The sequence below is a fragment of the Anomalospiza imberbis genome, chromosome 13, assembly GCF_031753505.1.
Source record: "Anomalospiza imberbis isolate Cuckoo-Finch-1a 21T00152 chromosome 13, ASM3175350v1, whole genome shotgun sequence".
NCBI lineage: Eukaryota > Metazoa > Chordata > Aves > Passeriformes > Viduidae > Anomalospiza > Anomalospiza imberbis.
The window spans coordinates 1,496,548-1,512,848 of record NC_089693.1 but is presented as its reverse complement, the minus strand read 5'-3'; the positions used below and the strand labels follow the sequence as shown (position 1 = coordinate 1,512,848).

The following is a 16,301-nucleotide window of genomic DNA, read 5'->3' as shown; positions in this document are numbered from 1 at the left end:
AACGCACAAACATTTGTCTGAGGAGCCAGTTCCGACTCTGGTATTTATATGAAGGTTCTGTTGAAGGCACTGGGAATTGTATATATTGTGAAGGGGAGGCCAAGGTCTTAAAACTGTCATTTTTCCACCCTCCCTTGGATAACTCCTTTTGCTTTTGTTAGCACACACATATTTGGGGCAGCAGTTCTTGGTGTGAGGCTTCTGTCCAAGCGCTGTGCAGCACATGGGTTTCTTTTTCCTTTCTTTCCTGGGTTCTCTTGCTCTGGTTTATCTGGGTTATATCAACAGCTGATGCTGATTTGCAGAACTCTCTTGATTTCAGTGAAAATAGGAGCATTTTTTCCCCTGCAGCATCAAGAAGATGCACATAGAAACTGGATATTAAATGTAAATCAGTGTAAGTACCATGGAGGCTGACAGAATAACTGAGTTTTACAGCAGCTTTTTTGCCTTTTTCTTCTTTTTGATTGCCATGTGCTCCATTAATTCAGTCTCCCTTGAAATGCTTTTGTTTTGGATGCACTCTGGGTTATAGAAGATGATCTGAATTTCCTTGGCATTTCCATCCATCCCTTTTCTCCTCCTGAAAGTGCCCACGGCCCCATCAGGATGCCTGGAGTCTCCTGGGAGAGGGGAAGTTGCTGCTTTGCTTGGATGAAAGTGTGCTGGGTTTTGGATTTCAGCTCTGGAGTTAAATACGGGATTCTGGGAAGAAATGACAAGCTCTGATAAATGACTTTTCAAAAAGGCACGTTCAGAAACCTCTCCTGTGTCTACTCCCTGCACTCTTAAGGCTCAAGCACAAATAAATTTCAATGAGTCTGACACAGATTTGGGCCAATAAACTTTGCTGAAGTAAATAAAAGGAGCAGGACTGCTTAGAAAAACCGGGTTTCACATTTAGAGGTACCAGGGATGCAATACCTTCAGAAACACAGCCTCAAATTCCACTTCCACCCCTTATTTTCTGTGGAGAAAAGGCAGAAATATTGGAATGTATATTAGGAAGTTTGGAAGAGGGTTTGTGATTAAGCCTTAATTAAGCATTAGGATGTGTTCTGCCCTTTCTGGGGTAGGAGGATGTGTGCTTGGGTCTCTGGGGTATCTTATTTGTTTGCTGTGCTCCTGGCTATCAGGAGAAGGAGGAGCTGAAGAAATGGAGTGGCATAAAATTACAAAATGGCTAAAAATAGAGGAGAGGGAGCTGGGTTTGGTAGCCACCAACCAATATCCTGTAGCTGGGGCAGAAACAGAAGGGGTGTAAATAACAGAGATCTGTAAAAAATACAGGAGAAAAAATAGTTGATGATGTATGAGAAAATGAGATCTCTCCATAGCTTTAAAGAAATCTGAATTAAACTGAGAGTGGAAGGGGGACAAGGCTCTGTGGAGCAGCAACAATGGGCAGAGAGTTTATGGTAAACCAATAAAATGTACTTATGTCTGAATGTGAAATTAGACTCTGAAAAATACGGTCTCAAGGCACCTGCTAAAGAGCTTACTGGAATCTTAATAAATGACTCATGCTGTCATAATCTGATCCTGACATCAACTCCCAGGGCTGGAGTTCTTCAGCTCTGCAGAGGGGGAAGGGGAGGCTGCAAAGACTGGCATGGAAATGGGCAGGTAAAAAACCATTTCCACAAGAAATACTGATAATTTTTGCTATTATCAGCTCCTTTGCAAACCCTGAACAAACGAGACTTGAGCAGAGGAATTCTGCAGCACCAGAAGAAGACATGAATTTCTCTTTGCCTTTAAAATCTTTACCTGATGCTGTGGGTTGTTTTGTAAAGGATGTGTGGTTTTCCTTCCAAATCCAAAAGAGAATTTTAGTGGGAAGAAAAAAAAACAGATGAGAGAGTTGCCAGCACAAAATAGGGGTGATCATTGAGAGTATTGAGGGAGAGATTCATTCTTCTCTCCTGATCTTGGCTCTGCAACAAACTTTTCTTTTGCCTTGGGAAAATCCTTTAACTCCATTCATTTCGAGGCTGTAAAAACTTTCCTCTCCATAGACGTATGTTGAAAATTACACATTTATTAATTATTTTAATCTTCTATAAATTTTAAACAGGAGCGTTAATTATTACTTTCCTCTCTGGCAGCACGTCGCAAACCTCAGTTTGACACAGGGAACTTCTTTTTGCAGACCTTGAATGACAGCACTGTTAAAAGTGCCCCAGAAATTGGAAAATTCAGCGATGCTGAGCAACTTGAGGGGAAAGAGATGGCAGAGGATCAGCTTTGGACTTACAAATGTGCTGCGTGGGTCATTTTTTTATTCCCTCTTGTTGATTTGGCCGCTGTTGAGGGAAAGTTGAGATTTTATCCAAGTGCTCAGTGAAGCCCTGTGGATATTACAGAGCTCTGCACACACCAGCCAGATCCTGCTACAAGAATAAATGCTAATTTCCCTGCTGCAGCCCAGATGCAGGGCCAGTAAGGAACCACTAACCGTGTTCTGTGTTCAGGAGAAAATCACAGCCCATGGCCACAGTTCTTGGTGAATTTTAGAGCAGCTGGCAACTTATTAGTCATGGGTTTAAAAAACAGCTCCTGCTTGTGGTTTTTAAAGTGAATAATTTCAATTTTTCTTCCTTTTTTCCCTTCTTTCCCTTTTTGCACACATTGATGTTACTGGATACTTGAGTTTTTCAGGCATTTTGCTCTCTTGCAAGATTAATGACAGGGATATAAAACTGATGGGGAAGGAAAGGGATTGGATCTCTAATGGAGTAATTCTGAATTTTTCCAACCCGGGCAAAACTATTTGATTGCTTAGATCACTTTCCTTAATTTGCACTCCTGGTTTTTGCACCCCTGATTTCAGCTTTGCTTTTAAAGCAGGAGAATGGGTGCAAAAAAGAGTTTCGGTATCCATCTAAAGATAGCTGCAAAATGCTCAAAGAGGAACAAATAAAATAACCAAAGTCTTTCAGAACGTGGGGTGGGTTTTTTTGTCTTTCGCAATCCAGGATCTTACAAATTAAATACAGTTTAAAAAAGCAACCACAAAACAAACCCAACAGAAAAACCCCAACAACAACAAACCCCAAACAAGCAGAAAAAAAACCCCAATCAGGCCTGGAAATCAAATTCAGGTTGTGCAATGTTCTCCTGCCTAATTCAGACAGATTGTTCAAAAATAAAGCCTCAATGTTGCTGTCATTTTTTCCCTCCCTTCCCTGCTTTTGCCATTAAAGCCTCACCATTGCCCTTTGCTCTTTGAGCAGCTCTTGGCCTTGGAGAGGCAGCTTGGTGAGGTCAAATTCCCTAGGAAATGGCTTTTAAGGATGGATCCATCCTAAAGGTGCTCAGCCTGAGGGGTTTTTGCTTCTCGAGGACCCCATGCAGTGTAGGAGTACTTGGATGACAAAGCAGAAATAATGCTGAGTTTTTAGAGAAAAATCCAGTACTAAATTTTGGCCAAAAAAAAAATCAGTAATTTCCAAAGCAATCCCGTTAAATAATCTGGAATAATAAATGTTTCAAGGCAGCTGTACAGGGAGAGCTGCTCCGCCCAGGCTGGGTCAAGGAAAGGTAAAAGGGAGAAACAATTCAGCGTCCCAGGGGAAGTTTGGGGTTAAATTCTGCTAATTGTAATGAAGTCTGGATGTGCTGAGCTCCGGGATGCTTTGGGCTCAGCCTTTGGGATCAGCCCGTGCTTCAGAACAGGAGCAGGAGAGGGAAGGAGTTGTGTGTGCCCTGGAGATCATTATGGGATGGCTCTGCACGCCGGACACCTGCTGGGGTCACCCCTGGGGCTGCCCTGGGCAGAGCAGTGTTGGCTCCTCATCTCCTGCCCCATCTCAGCCACACCAGGAGTTTGTTCCTTGGGAGAAAATACTCCTTGAGGGCTGAGGAAAACGCTCCTGGAGGGTTGGGGCAGGACAGCAGGAGGACGTGGAGCTGCCCTGTTCCTCAGCCACCTTTCAAGATGCTGTTTTGTCCCCAGTCCCTCAGTGGGGAGTCTGAGGAGAGATTTCAACCAGAAGAACCCAAGGAACCCCCAGGGCTTTGGGGAAATATCATTCCTTTTACCTTATCTCTTAAGGAGGGGAGAGGGCGAGGTTGCTGGAATTGAAAAGAAACCAGATGGCTCTGTCCTTGTGAAAAGTCTCTTCAGATAAGAGCGCAGGGAATCCCATCTCTGTGCTGTGGGCAGAGCCTGGCTGGGGGCAGGAAGGGCCCTTTCCACCCCAGCTGACCTGGGAGTTGGTTTTGTGGGGATGCAGGGAGAGCCCCATCCTTGGAAACAACCCCAGAGTCAAACCCGTTTTTGTTAATGCCCCACCTCAGCTGCCCAGTGTCCACGTGCTGCTGGAGACGGGGAGCAGGAGTAGCACTTCCCACAGCTGGGACACTTGGAATATTCTCTCTAAGTCTTCTTTTTTCTCTTTTTTCCTCACTTGGATGCAAGAAATGCTGCCAAGCAGGCAGAGATGAGGGGGATGGAGAAGCACTCCTGGTTTATTCACTGTCTCATCTCCTTTTGCTAAATTCAGTGAATATTTTCATATGTACTTTTAAAAGTTTTTCCGACCTGATTAGTTCTGAGGTCACATCACTGCGGTCTTGGCTCCAGTGAAATCAGCAGCAGAATTCCCAGCTTCCCCAGAAGCTCAGGTCTAGCCACTGGGGATATTCCCCAGTTTTGCCTGGAATCCGTTGTGTTTTGCCCTCCCTGTTGCTGTAGCAGTGTTTGCAAAGGTGTGTGTGGTACCACGCTCTGCCAGAGGAGCTTTTGGGAAGACTCTCTTAGGGCAGCCCAGATGAGCCCAGCCTCTTTGGGATAATTGTTTGTGTGTTTTGCTTTGGGTTCACTTTGTTTTTCTAACTCGGCTGCCAACACAAAGAGCCAGGGGAAATAATTCCGAGTAAAATTTCAATTTTCTTTATTTTTTTCTCTCCTTGACAAATTAAAAAAGAGAAATATTTCATTTCACCAAAGCCCTGAAGTGGGTCATTTGGCTCATTAGGAAAGGCAAGGGAAATGAAGGGTTAGACTTCAAAGGAAGTGCCTGGGGGCAGCTCCCATTCATCCAGGATGGAGGAGACCCTGCTCCAGCTTTTTCCTCTGCTGGAGAGGAGTTCAAAACTCTTGTCCTGCTTCCTGGGAAGGTTTCCTAGGAAGAGGCTGTTCTCAGTTGGGGATGGAATTAGGTGAAAAATGAGCTGGAGGAGACACAGGGTAGATGTAAAAATAAAAATAAAAATAAGCAACGCTGTAAAAAAAAAATCTTTATTTGCTTTCAAGCTGCAGCTTGGAAATGAAACTGGAAGTCTTGGTTGTTTGTAAGGTTCCTGAACTTTATATAGACATAGTAGATAAATGTACATAAATGGTATCTATATTGATTTTGTCACAATGAAAATTCATCCATCTGTGTTTTAAAAGTCCAAGTTTATTAACACACATTTTAAGATGTAAGACCTTTCCAAGCACAGCAGAGATGGCTGAGAGCTGTGCAAACCCTGCTTGTTGAGGACGTGTCAGTGTTTTGAGTACCACTGAATTGACATGTTCTTACTGGCTGTAGCTTTTGTCTGTGCCTCCTAATCAACCATAAAATAGTAAAGAAACAATTTGGAAATCCAGATATCCAAGAGTAAATCCAGAGCAGAGCTGTTGCATGAAACAAATATTATTTGTTGAGGATTCTTCAGTGCCTAAAGGGGCTCCAGGAGAGCTGGAGAGGGACTGGGGACAAGGGATGAAGGGACAGGACACAGGGAATGGCTTCAGACTGGAAGAGGGGGGGTTAGCTGGGATATTGAGAAGGAGTTGTTCCCTGGGAGAGTGGGGAGGGGCTGGGATGGAATTCCCAGAGCAGCTGGGGCTGCCCCTGGATCCCTGGCAGTGCCCAAGGCCAGGTTGGACACTGGGGCTTGGAGTAGCCTGGGACAGTGGGAGGTGTTCCTGCCATGGCAGGGGTGGCACTGGATGGGATTTAAGATCCCTTCCAACCCAAACCAGGCTGGGATTCCAGGATTTTACTGCTTTTGGAGGGAAATCCTTGCCCTGAGGACAGGCACCAGCGGCCCCCTGGCAGCACCGGCTGTTGGTGACCATGCTGGGTGTTGGTGACCATGCTGGGTGTTGGTGACCATGTTGGGTGTTGGTGACCATGCTGGGTGTTGGTGACCATGTTGGGTGTTGGTGACCATGCTGGCTGTTGGTGACCATGCTGGGTGTTGGTGACCATGTTGGGTGCTGGTGACCATGCTGGGTGTTGGTGACCATGCTGGGTGTTGGTGACCATGTTGGGTGTTGGTGACCATGCTGGCTGTTGGTGACCATGCTGGGTGTTGGTGACCATGCTGGGTGTTGGTGACCATGTTGGGTGTTGGTGACCATGCTGGCTGTTGGTGACCATGCTGGGTGTTGGTGACCATGTTGGGTGCTGGTGACCATGCTGGGTGTTGGTGACCATGCTGGGTGTTGGTGACCATGCTGGGTGTTGGTGACCATGTTGGGTGTTGGTGACCATGCTGGGTGTTGGTGACCATGCTGGGTGTTGGTTGGTGACCATGCTGGGTGTTGGTGACCATGTTGGGTGTTGGTGACCATGTTGGGTGTTGGTGACCATGCTGGCTGTTGGTGACCATGCTGGGTGTTGGTGACCATGTTGGGTGCTGGTGACCATGCTGGGTGTTGGTGACCATGCTGGGTGTTGGTGACCATGTTGGGTGCTGGTGACCATGCTGGGTGTTTCTTGGTGACCATGCTGGGTGTTGGTGACCATGTTGGGTGCTGGTGACCATGCTGGGTGTTTCTTGGTGACCATGCTGGGTGTTGGTGACCATGCTGGGTGTTGGTTGGTGACCATGCTGGGTGTTGGTGACCATGTTGGGTGCTGGTGACCATGCTGGGTGTTTCTTGGTGACCATGCTGGGTGTTGGTGACCATGTTGGGTGTTGGTGACCATGTTGGGTGTTCGTTGGTGACCGTGCCAGGCTAGAACCACCCCTGTGGTGGTTAACTCTGGGCTCAGCACCCCTGTGTGCTCCTGTGCAGGTCCCTGGATGGGCGGCTGCAGGTGTCCCACAGGAAGGGCCTCCCCCATGTCATCTACTGCCGCCTGTGGCGCTGGCCCGACCTGCACAGCCACCACGAGCTGCGCGCCATGGAGATGTGCGAGTTCGCCTTCAACATGAAGAAGGACGAAGTCTGTGTCAACCCCTACCACTACCAGAGAGTGGAGACCCCAGGTACCACCACAGCCCTGCCCTCCTCTGCCTCTCCTGCAGCAGGAGGCATCTCCAGTGGCATTCCCAGGAGATCCCTGCTTGTCCTCTGCCTCTCCTGCAGCAGGAGGCATCTCCAGTGGCATTCCCAGGAGATCCCTGCTTGTCCTCTGCCTCTCCTGCAGCAGGAGGCATCTCCAGTGGCATTCCCAGGAGATCCCTGCTCAGTCTCTCCTGCAGCAGGAGGCATCTCCAGTGGCATTCCCAGGCACAGTGGGTGGATTATTGGTGATAATCCCTTACTCTATGGAGTAGGATAATTTATGAACCTGCACTCGGGGAAAATATCGTTGGGAATGGATGAAATGCCAGTGAGCAGGTTCCCAGTGTGCATTGTGTGCACATAACTCACAGAAGGAGCCATAGCAGTGTTCTGTGCATCCCTCACTGCTGGGGTTAAACTAAGGATAAACTGTTGAGCTGGGTCTAAGAACAGCTCCCAGCTTCCCGTTCTGGAGTCTCCTCCTGCCTCTGGAAGAGCCTTTGAACTGGAGCTGCAGGAGCTTCTGCTGCGTGTCAGCACAGATCTGCAGAGCCAGGCAGGGTGTTTATGCTAATCCCACCTGCCTGCTCCATCCTATGGGAAACTCGTTCCTTGGGAATCATGGGGTGCACCATCTCGTTAATGGTGTTTCAAGCAGAGCTGAAAGGGGGCAGAGACACCTGATGTGCTCAGATGAGCTCTATCCCATTCCCAGCTGGGAATAAACAGCATCCTCACCTGCTGCTGTTATTCCAGAGGCAGACATCAAATCCTGTCCCTTAACGAGCCCCTGTCTTTAAAGCTGTTACTCCAAACTGGTTTCTCCTCGTTTCCTGCTGTTTCACTCACTTCATGTCGTGGCTGCTGCCTGTTCTCCCTCCCCAGTGCTGCCTCCGGTGCTGGTGCCTCGGCACACGGAGATTCCGGCCGAATTCCCGCCCCTGGATGACTACAGCCACTCCATCCCAGAGAACACTAACTTCCCTGCAGGTATCGAGCCCCAGAGCAACTACATTCCAGGTACCTTGTGTCTTCCATACAGGGAGCAGAGGGAAGGGTCAGAGAGCACAGGGAATCCTGCCTGGGCTTCCCAAGCTGGGAATCTTCCTTTGCAGCGTTCCCCTGGAGCTACAGAGTGCAGAAATAGCTGGGGATTGTAAATGTGGGCACTCAGCGTGTTCATGGCTTTGTTTGGTTGGGTTTAAACTCACCTCTGCATTCAGTGGCACAACTTCAGTTTATTGTGAAATCTAAACTGGATGTTCCCTTACCGGGGTGAGATTTGAATGAAATTCAGCCATTTTGAGTAAAACTCTCCAAATTTCTGATGGAATTGAGCTCTTCTATTTATGTATCTCTTTTACAAGCAATTTACACTTTATTTGCATGGACAAGTTATGCAGCTGCACTCCAGGAGAGGAAAAATATGTGGACAGAAAACTGCCTCCATGGCTTAAAGTTTCACGGGACTGAAAATCCGGATTTTTTTGTTTTCCCCTTCCTCTGTTATTCACAAATATGGATATCACCCTGGCTGTGCCGGCTCCTCCCTCCAGCAGCTTGAGAAAGAAAAGTAATAAAAAAGAATTTGAGCTCCTTGTGAATGACAAAGTGAATGTTTTTGGTGCCTACAATCTAGACTTTTCAGTTGCACTGACAGCGTGATGGTTTTGTGCCTCCAGAGACCCCTCCTCCAGGCTATCTGAGTGAGGATGGAGAAACCAGTGACCACCAGATGAACCCCAGCATGGATGCAGGTGAGTCACCTTTGGGGATTTTATTTAGTGGCTGTATCCCAAAGGAAGTTGAATGGTCAGATTTTCTCTCTTTGCCACAAAAAGAAGTAGCCAGGTTTGGAATGAGGGTACCTAATTTATGTTCAAATAATCCACATATTATGTTCAGATAATCCATATTAATGTTCAGATGTCGTGGACTTCCCTTGTTATTAAAAAACAAATAAAGAAAACAGCTCAGAACAGTGTGAAAGGAAAAATAAAAATGGGCTGCACCACCTGTCTGCGTCCATGTGACATCCAAGTGCAGATATTGAACATATAGACCCAGAACTTGTGGCAAATGTACATGATTGAGGATAAAATTCTGACAGCTTTTTGGTCAGATCTGTGTAACCTGATCCAATACTCCATTGTCCCAAACCCAGCAGGGTTTGGGATATAAAGTGTTGTGGTTTTAATTTTATTTTGTCTGGCAGAGTACACCCAAGCTCTTTAATGCCCAGCTAACTGGGTTTGTCAGGATGATACCTGAAAGCAAAACAGCCAAGTGCTGCTCAGTTTGGAAAGTCAGTGGGTTAAACTCCAGTGAATTCCCTGTGAAGGGGCAGCAAGGTGATAGTTGAAAGCTCCTGTACGGAGTAGTGAGCATCAGAGAAGCTGCAGTGTCAGAAATGAGCCTGCAGTGAGCAGTGGGTTGTCCCTCCAACAAGCCTGGGCAGCACTGCAGATCCTGTGAATGTTTTTCCTGGTGCAGATTCCATAGCAGTAATTACCCCATCTTGATTTTCAGGTTCTCCAAACTTATCACCAAACCCCATGTCTCCAGCACACAACAACCTGGGTAAGCACATGATCTCGGGAGCTGTAATTACTGTCAAGAGGGTGACATTTGAATGATGCTGTTGAGTTTGTGCACTTCTTGCAATATTCCAATGGTTTTAATCTGCCAGAGGGCAGCTTTGGATTGGATGTGAGCAGGGAATTGTTCCCTGGGAGGGTGGGGAGGGGCTGGGATGGAATTCCCAGAGGAGCTGTGGCTGCCCCTGGATCCCAGGAAGTGTCCACAGCCAGGCTGGAGCACCCTGGGACAGGGGAAGGTGTCCCTGGACAAGGCAGGAGGTGGAACTGGATGGGATTTAAGGTCCCTTTTAAGTCAACACCTCCTGGAATTCTGTGATTCTGTGAGACTGAGCATGGTCTGAGCAGAGAGAAGTGGAGGAGATTGGTTGGTGTGGGGTTGGAGAGGCCAAATAACCAGGGAATGTGCAGGAATGCCAGGGAATGGAGAGGTCGTGGACAGCATTCCTGGAGCACCAGAGGTGGTGGTGGCGGGGGAGATGCACAAAGCACAGGTGCAGGGGAGGACTGATCTGGCTCACACCAGCTGCTTTTCCTCACCCAAACCCAAGTCACTCTGCAGTCTGGAGTTGTATTTCCCTCCAGCTCCATCCTGGGCACAGGGAGCACATTCCAGCCCCAACTGGCACTGACTCATCCCACACCTGTGACAGCAAACGGGAACCCTGAGGAGAAGGGAGAGCAGCTGAACCTCTGAGACACCACGAGAGCTTTTGTGGCTCTCTCTGCAGCTCTGTTATCTCAGAAGTCCCACCCTTTATTTTCCCTTTATTCTGATCTCCATCACTCTGAGCTCCTGCCCTGTTTGCAATTGCTGTGCCATAAAAATCCCTCCCAGCTCTGCCTGGCTGCAGGATCAGCTCCCCAACTGTTCATTAAGGCAGCAGACAGAGCCCACTTGAGACTACTCTGGAATAATCATGGCCATAAAGTTTACATATGCTTTTAATCCTGGCACGCAGGACTTTGACACTGCTCCAAAATTTGTCAGTCATTGGCTGACTTTTGGGTATCTTGGGGCTGTTGAACAGAGGATTTCTTTCCCCCCCCCCTTTTTTTTTTTTTAATATTGCCATGGTGACACAAAACTTCTATTTCTTTAACTGCTACAGCCCAAGAAGAGAATGCATGACTGAGACATTTTTATTTCATTTTTCCCTGTGTGCTGCCTGGGAGCTGATGAGCTTTTCTTTCAATTTTTCCTGCAATTTTTTCAACCTAAAACTAAAAAGCCAATTCTATGTAACAAACTCAGCCTGGCAAGTGATATCTGCCTTCCATAAGGCAGAAAGGAGTTCCTGGGAAACAAACCCCCCATATCCTTCCTGACAGGGACACTGGTTGGTAACACATCAGATGTCTCAGGTGCTGTCTGGGGACAAAAAAAAGGAGCAGGTGAAGCTGGTAAAGCACGAGGAATCTCTTTGTAGTCTGAGGAGGAGACAGCAGAGAAGCAGTTTAATTTACCAGCATTAAAAAATGCCTTTGAATTCTTGCAAACCGTATTTATTGCTCTCAGGCAGGAGCTTCCACAAATGAAGAACTTCTTGTTGCTTTTAATTTTATTGTAAATGTTTGCCTTTGAGGAAGCTATGAAATAATAAATGAAAGAGCAGCTGAGCCACACTTAAAAGTGTCCAAGGGCAAAATTGTCATCACATGAGTGTTGTAAATGGTTTATCTGCAGCAAGGAGCTGCTCGCAGGGAAATCAGACCTTCAGCCTGATGGTCACAGCCCAGGAAGGAGCTGCTGGTGGCTGGTGACCTGCTGCAGCACTCCTGTAATTCCTGGGTAAGCAAGCTCCACTGTCCAGGGCTGGACTTTGCCCTGCAGAAGTCTAATGAGGCTTTCTGTGTGTATCTGTGGAGAAAATGGAACAGAAATGCAAACCCCACAGCAGCGTGTGCAAGGAGGGAGTTTCTCAGCTCTCGAGCAGAGGGGAAGCTTTGCCATGAAGAAAACAATGTCCCAGGATTGCTTTGCTTATTTGAGCAGAGCTACCTGGAGCTCTTAAGACAGTTCACGTTGTGCAAACTGAACTTTAGACTTAAATCCCATGGCCATATTCCAGGCAGTTCCAGAGGCAATAAAGCAGCACAAGGCAAACCAAGTGTGACACCAGGGGCAGGGTTACCTCCAGGGCCAGGGCAGGTTTTCCATGTCAGGCCGAAACGTGGCATGGAAGGGCTCAGGGAATTTCATCTTTCCATTCCCAGGCACACAAGCGTTGCAAGGTAACATATTGGGATTTTTTTTTTTCTAATTCTCCTTTCAGTTTGTGTTGGAGTTGGAAGTGCTTGAGTTTTGGTTCCAAATCGCAGTTGTCAAGTTTTCAGTTGTCATACAAAAGCTTTAAGTGGAAGTCACAGATACCCAAGGATCTCTTCCCTATTGCTGAAACACGAACTGAGGGAAATACTAAAAACAAAATGAAAGGAGAGTTGCCAGCATTCTGTGGGCATTGGGAATGAGGTCAGGGAGTTGAGGCTGGCTGAGGAGCAGCCCTGTGGTCACACACACATTGTTGTTCCGAGGGGGCTGTCCCTGGAGCACAGGAAATCCATTGTCAGGGATTGCTCCACTGAAGGACTTGACGCAGGAGCTGTCAGAGCAATGAGCACATGGCCCTTGGTCACATCCTCGTCCCTCTGTCCCCTGTCCCGGGGCACAGCCAGCCTTCCCTGGCTGCAGAGGGAAGGGAGCACTCACCTCTCTGCATCTCCTCGTTTCCAAGGAGGGGGTTGGGACTGGCACCGTTGGAAACGTCTCTCAGCGAGCTGTGAGCCACGTTGTGATCAGACACTTTCCCTGACACGAGGGTCACAGCCTCCCTGTGCTCAGGGGGGGAGCTGAGCAGGCAGCAGATTTTCCCCAGCACTTTCATCTGGCAGGGAGGATGCAGGGCTGGGACCATCCCAGGACCCAGAGGACACTTCTGACAGCAAAGCTGTTTCTGAGTCAAGGCTGAAATTGTGCAGAGATGGTTCAGGCAGGATTTGCCTGGGTTTCATGTATCCTGTTTTATTGATTGTGTACCTCCACAGGGCTCTTTGGCTTTAGCGGAGCTGCGTTCTCTTCCTTTTCCCCAAACACTGAAGCCATAAATTGAAAATGCATATTTAGGACAGCTCTAACACAAGAGAGAACTTGCCCATCCCACAGCAGCTTAAGCTGAAGTTTAAAACTACAAATCACAGGAGAAAGCAGCATCATTAAAAACTTGGTTGCAGTTTTTAGAGACAAGCTTTTCCTCAAACCGGGATTTGTTGGTTTATGTCTTTCCTCAAGCTGCAGATAAGCCAGAAATAAAATTTCTGTACATCCTTCAGTGAGGAATCCACAGTTCCCTTGAGCCCCAAGGAGGTGGAGGTGGTTTCTGAAGGAAAGGACCACAAAACCATGGAGAGGTTTCAGTGTTTTTATAACTTGAATAACTCCAACCTGAGGATATTAGTTAAGGATCAACACAAGTTGATTTTTCTGGAGCTGAGCAGCCTTTTGATTAGAAAAGCACTTGCTGTGGAGTAAGAGCCCAGTCATGTGGAACTGATCTGTTTTCTTTGGTGGGTGGATTCACCTTGGGAGGCTCTGGGCAGAGCTGGTGTTTGCTGGGCCTCTCTCCAAACTGTGCTGGGGCTACAGAACCCAGAGCAGTCCTGAGGTGGCCACAGCTGCTGCTGGAAAAACCTTGCCTGGTGTGGCAGTTTCCAATGGGAACACCAGATGGGCCGTGCAGGAGAAAAAGGCAGGGACAGTAAACTTGTGTCCCTCCTGGATGTGTGAAATGATCTTTCTATCAAGAGAGGGGCTTGCTTTGAGCTATAACATTCAAGTGTGAGGAAGTGGCAGGTAAAAGAAGCTGGGAATGGGTGTAAGCTCCAAATTTCAGGGATTTTGAAGCTTGCTAAGGATTACAGAGCTCCCAGATGTACTTCTATTCAATTCCTTATTTGCTGTCAGCAAAGCTTGTAACAAAGCAGAAACCAGAGTGTTTTTCCTGATTATTGGCTACTCTGGGAACTCTTCCAGCAGTGGAGAGGAAGCCAGTGTGCCTTTTGGCTGCTCCAGCCTGTGCCTGAAGGTATGGAGTAACAGGTACAGGTGAGAAGAGACTCCCAAACCTCTGCAGAGACCTTGGTCAGTGTGAGAGGAGGCTGGGGTGGTGAAAACCTGTCTTGGATTTTTTTTGGAGATGATCTCTTAAGCCCCACCTTCTCCTAAGCCCTGCAGGAGCAGCAGATGGGAAAGCCTATGGAAAAAGCTGGGGTTTGCTGCTTGATGTTAACTGCTTGGCCAGATGGGAGCTCTTCTGTTCTGTCTTTTAGCACCATTTGAATGGGGATGAAGTGATAAATTTGGGGAGGGCTGGAGGGAGTGCTTCTCCTGCACTGGATGTGGGGAACAGCACTCAGGAATTGGCTGGGTCTGCTTTGCAGTCCCCTGCTCAGCTTGGCTCTCAGCAGGGCTGGGCACCTCTTTGGGCTGCATTTCCAGGAAATTTTCCTTGAGCCTTGCTCTGCTGGAGTCTCCTGGGCTCCGGTGGGAGCAGTGAAATCACTCAGTGCTGTCTGAGTGCCCACCCTGCCTTCCTGAGGCTGCCTCAGCTCCCTCTGCTCCTCAGCTTCAGCCCCTTGGCTTTGGTCCACGAGGCAAACCAGGACCCCAGGGGAAGAGCTGAGCCTTCACCTGCTGGGAAAATGGATTTTCCTGTGATGATTTGAGATCCAGTGCACTGGGAGAAGGTTTTTAAATCACTTTGGTGCCAGAGAGGTCACAGCAGGGTCAGTGAGAAGGAAAGTTGGATTTACTGGTAGGAAGTGCACAGATTTAGGGTGCAGCACACCTGTGCTATCGACAGCAGCTTTGTGCTTTATGCTTTCCATGATTTTCTGCTCCTTCTTTTTCTTCATCTCCGTAAGGAACTGGCTGCCTAAAAGTGATCCCACATTTCATAGTAAAGCTGAGTTTATTTCTTTCATTTCCCCCAAGTGTGAGGCTGCTCAGTGACACCCCGCTTGCTAAGTGAGTAATGCCTTTGACTATTTGTGATTGCTCCACGTGCCAGAAGCTCCGGGGGTGATGTCACCTCCTTGCTGTGGTCCATTAAAATGAAACCTCGGTTGAAGTCAGCCTGAGGAATGAAGCAGAACAATATTCCAAACCAGTTGGGTTTTTTTTTTCATCCCCCCTTTCTGTGGCTGATTTGGCTTTTGTTTGGTGCAGACCTGCAGCCCGTGACCTACTGCGAGCCGGCCTTCTGGTGCTCCATATCCTACTACGAGCTCAACCAGAGGGTGGGGGAGACCTTCCACGCCTCGCAGCCCTCCATGACCGTGGATGGCTTCACCGACCCCTCCAACTCAGAGCGCTTCTGCCTGGGTCTGCTGTCCAACGTCAACAGGAACGCGGCCGTGGAGCTCACCCGGCGGCACATCGGTAACTCCTCTGCCGCCTGGCCCTGGGCAGGGGGACACCCCACAAAAACCCCTCTTCAAAACCCCTCCTCAAAAAACCCTCCTCGAAAACCCCTCCTCAAAAACCCCTCCTCAAAAACCCATCCTCGAAAACGCCTCCTCAAAAACCCATCCTCGAAAACGCCTCCTCAAAACCTCTCCTCAAAAACCCCTCCTCAAATACCCCTCCTCAAAAACCCATCCTCGAAAACGCCTCCTCAAAAACGCCTCCTCAAAAACCCCTCCTCAAAACCCCTCCTCAAATACCCCTCCTCAAATACCCCTCCTCAAAACCCCTCCTCAAATACCCCTCCTCAAATACCCCTCCTCAAAACCCCTCCTCAAATACCCCTCCTCAAATACCCCTCCTCAAATACCCCTCCTCAAAACCCCTCCTCAAATACCCCTCCTCAAAACCCCCTCAGTCAGCAGGTTCAGAGCCCTGGGTGGGAATATCTGTGGATTGCAGCAGGTTCACCCCCCATACGACAATGCCAGTTGTGTTTTTTCACATAATCGTAATATAAAAATGCACCAAGGAGTGCTAAGATTGCTGCATGTCATAGAATTTAAACTATTTCACACGCTGTGTGTGTCTGGAGGAATGTCAGGGATTATTTTGTGTGTTCCTTTCTCCTCCTGCACTGTTTTATTTTCTGACTGACCTTTTATAAATGGAAACTGCGCTCCTTGATTGTCATGTCAGTTTCCACTTTCCCTGCAAGGTCCCAGCCAATTTGTTTTCAGTGAAACTTGTGCTAAGTGGAACATCCCAAATTTCTGCAATTTTGGTAAAAGTCAATTGCTTGTTCTTTACTGTTTTCTGCTGACTCCTATCAAAATTATCCTGATTTTTGTCCTAATTCTGCTCCCCTTTCCTGAGCAATCAGAGAATCCTCCCTCTTGTACAGGAGGATCTTTCCTTGCTTATTTTGAAGATTATTAGACTCCAATGCCCAGAACCCACCAAGATTCAGAAATCAGATTTTAGATGCTGTAGACTCCTTCTGCTCTGT

At 47.9% G+C, this 16,301-nt stretch overlaps 1 protein-coding gene and 1 long non-coding RNA gene across 4 annotated transcripts in view; one reads left to right on the top strand and one right to left on the bottom strand.

Annotated features, from left to right (window-relative positions):
- Nucleotides 1-16,301, bottom strand: part of LOC137481673 (uncharacterized) — a 358,787-nt gene that overhangs the window by 62,028 nt on the left and 280,458 nt on the right. The window lies entirely within an intron of this gene.
- SMAD3 (SMAD family member 3) overlaps nt 1-16,301 on the top strand; it is a 72,330-nt gene that overhangs the window by 45,888 nt on the left and 10,141 nt on the right. For 2 of the 3 annotated variants that reach the window (XM_068203519.1, XM_068203516.1), the window contains 5 exons: nt 7,022-7,215; nt 8,120-8,254; nt 8,917-8,991; nt 9,764-9,814; nt 15,056-15,268. In XM_068203519.1, the coding sequence (XP_068059620.1) occupies nt 7,131-7,215; nt 8,120-8,254; nt 8,917-8,991; nt 9,764-9,814; nt 15,056-15,268 (559 nt within the window). In that variant the 5' untranslated portion in view covers nt 7,022-7,130. The remainder of the gene's footprint in view (nt 1-7,021; nt 7,216-8,119; nt 8,255-8,916; nt 8,992-9,763; nt 9,815-15,055; nt 15,269-16,301) is intronic. The other variant, XM_068203517.1, reaches the window with a different exon arrangement.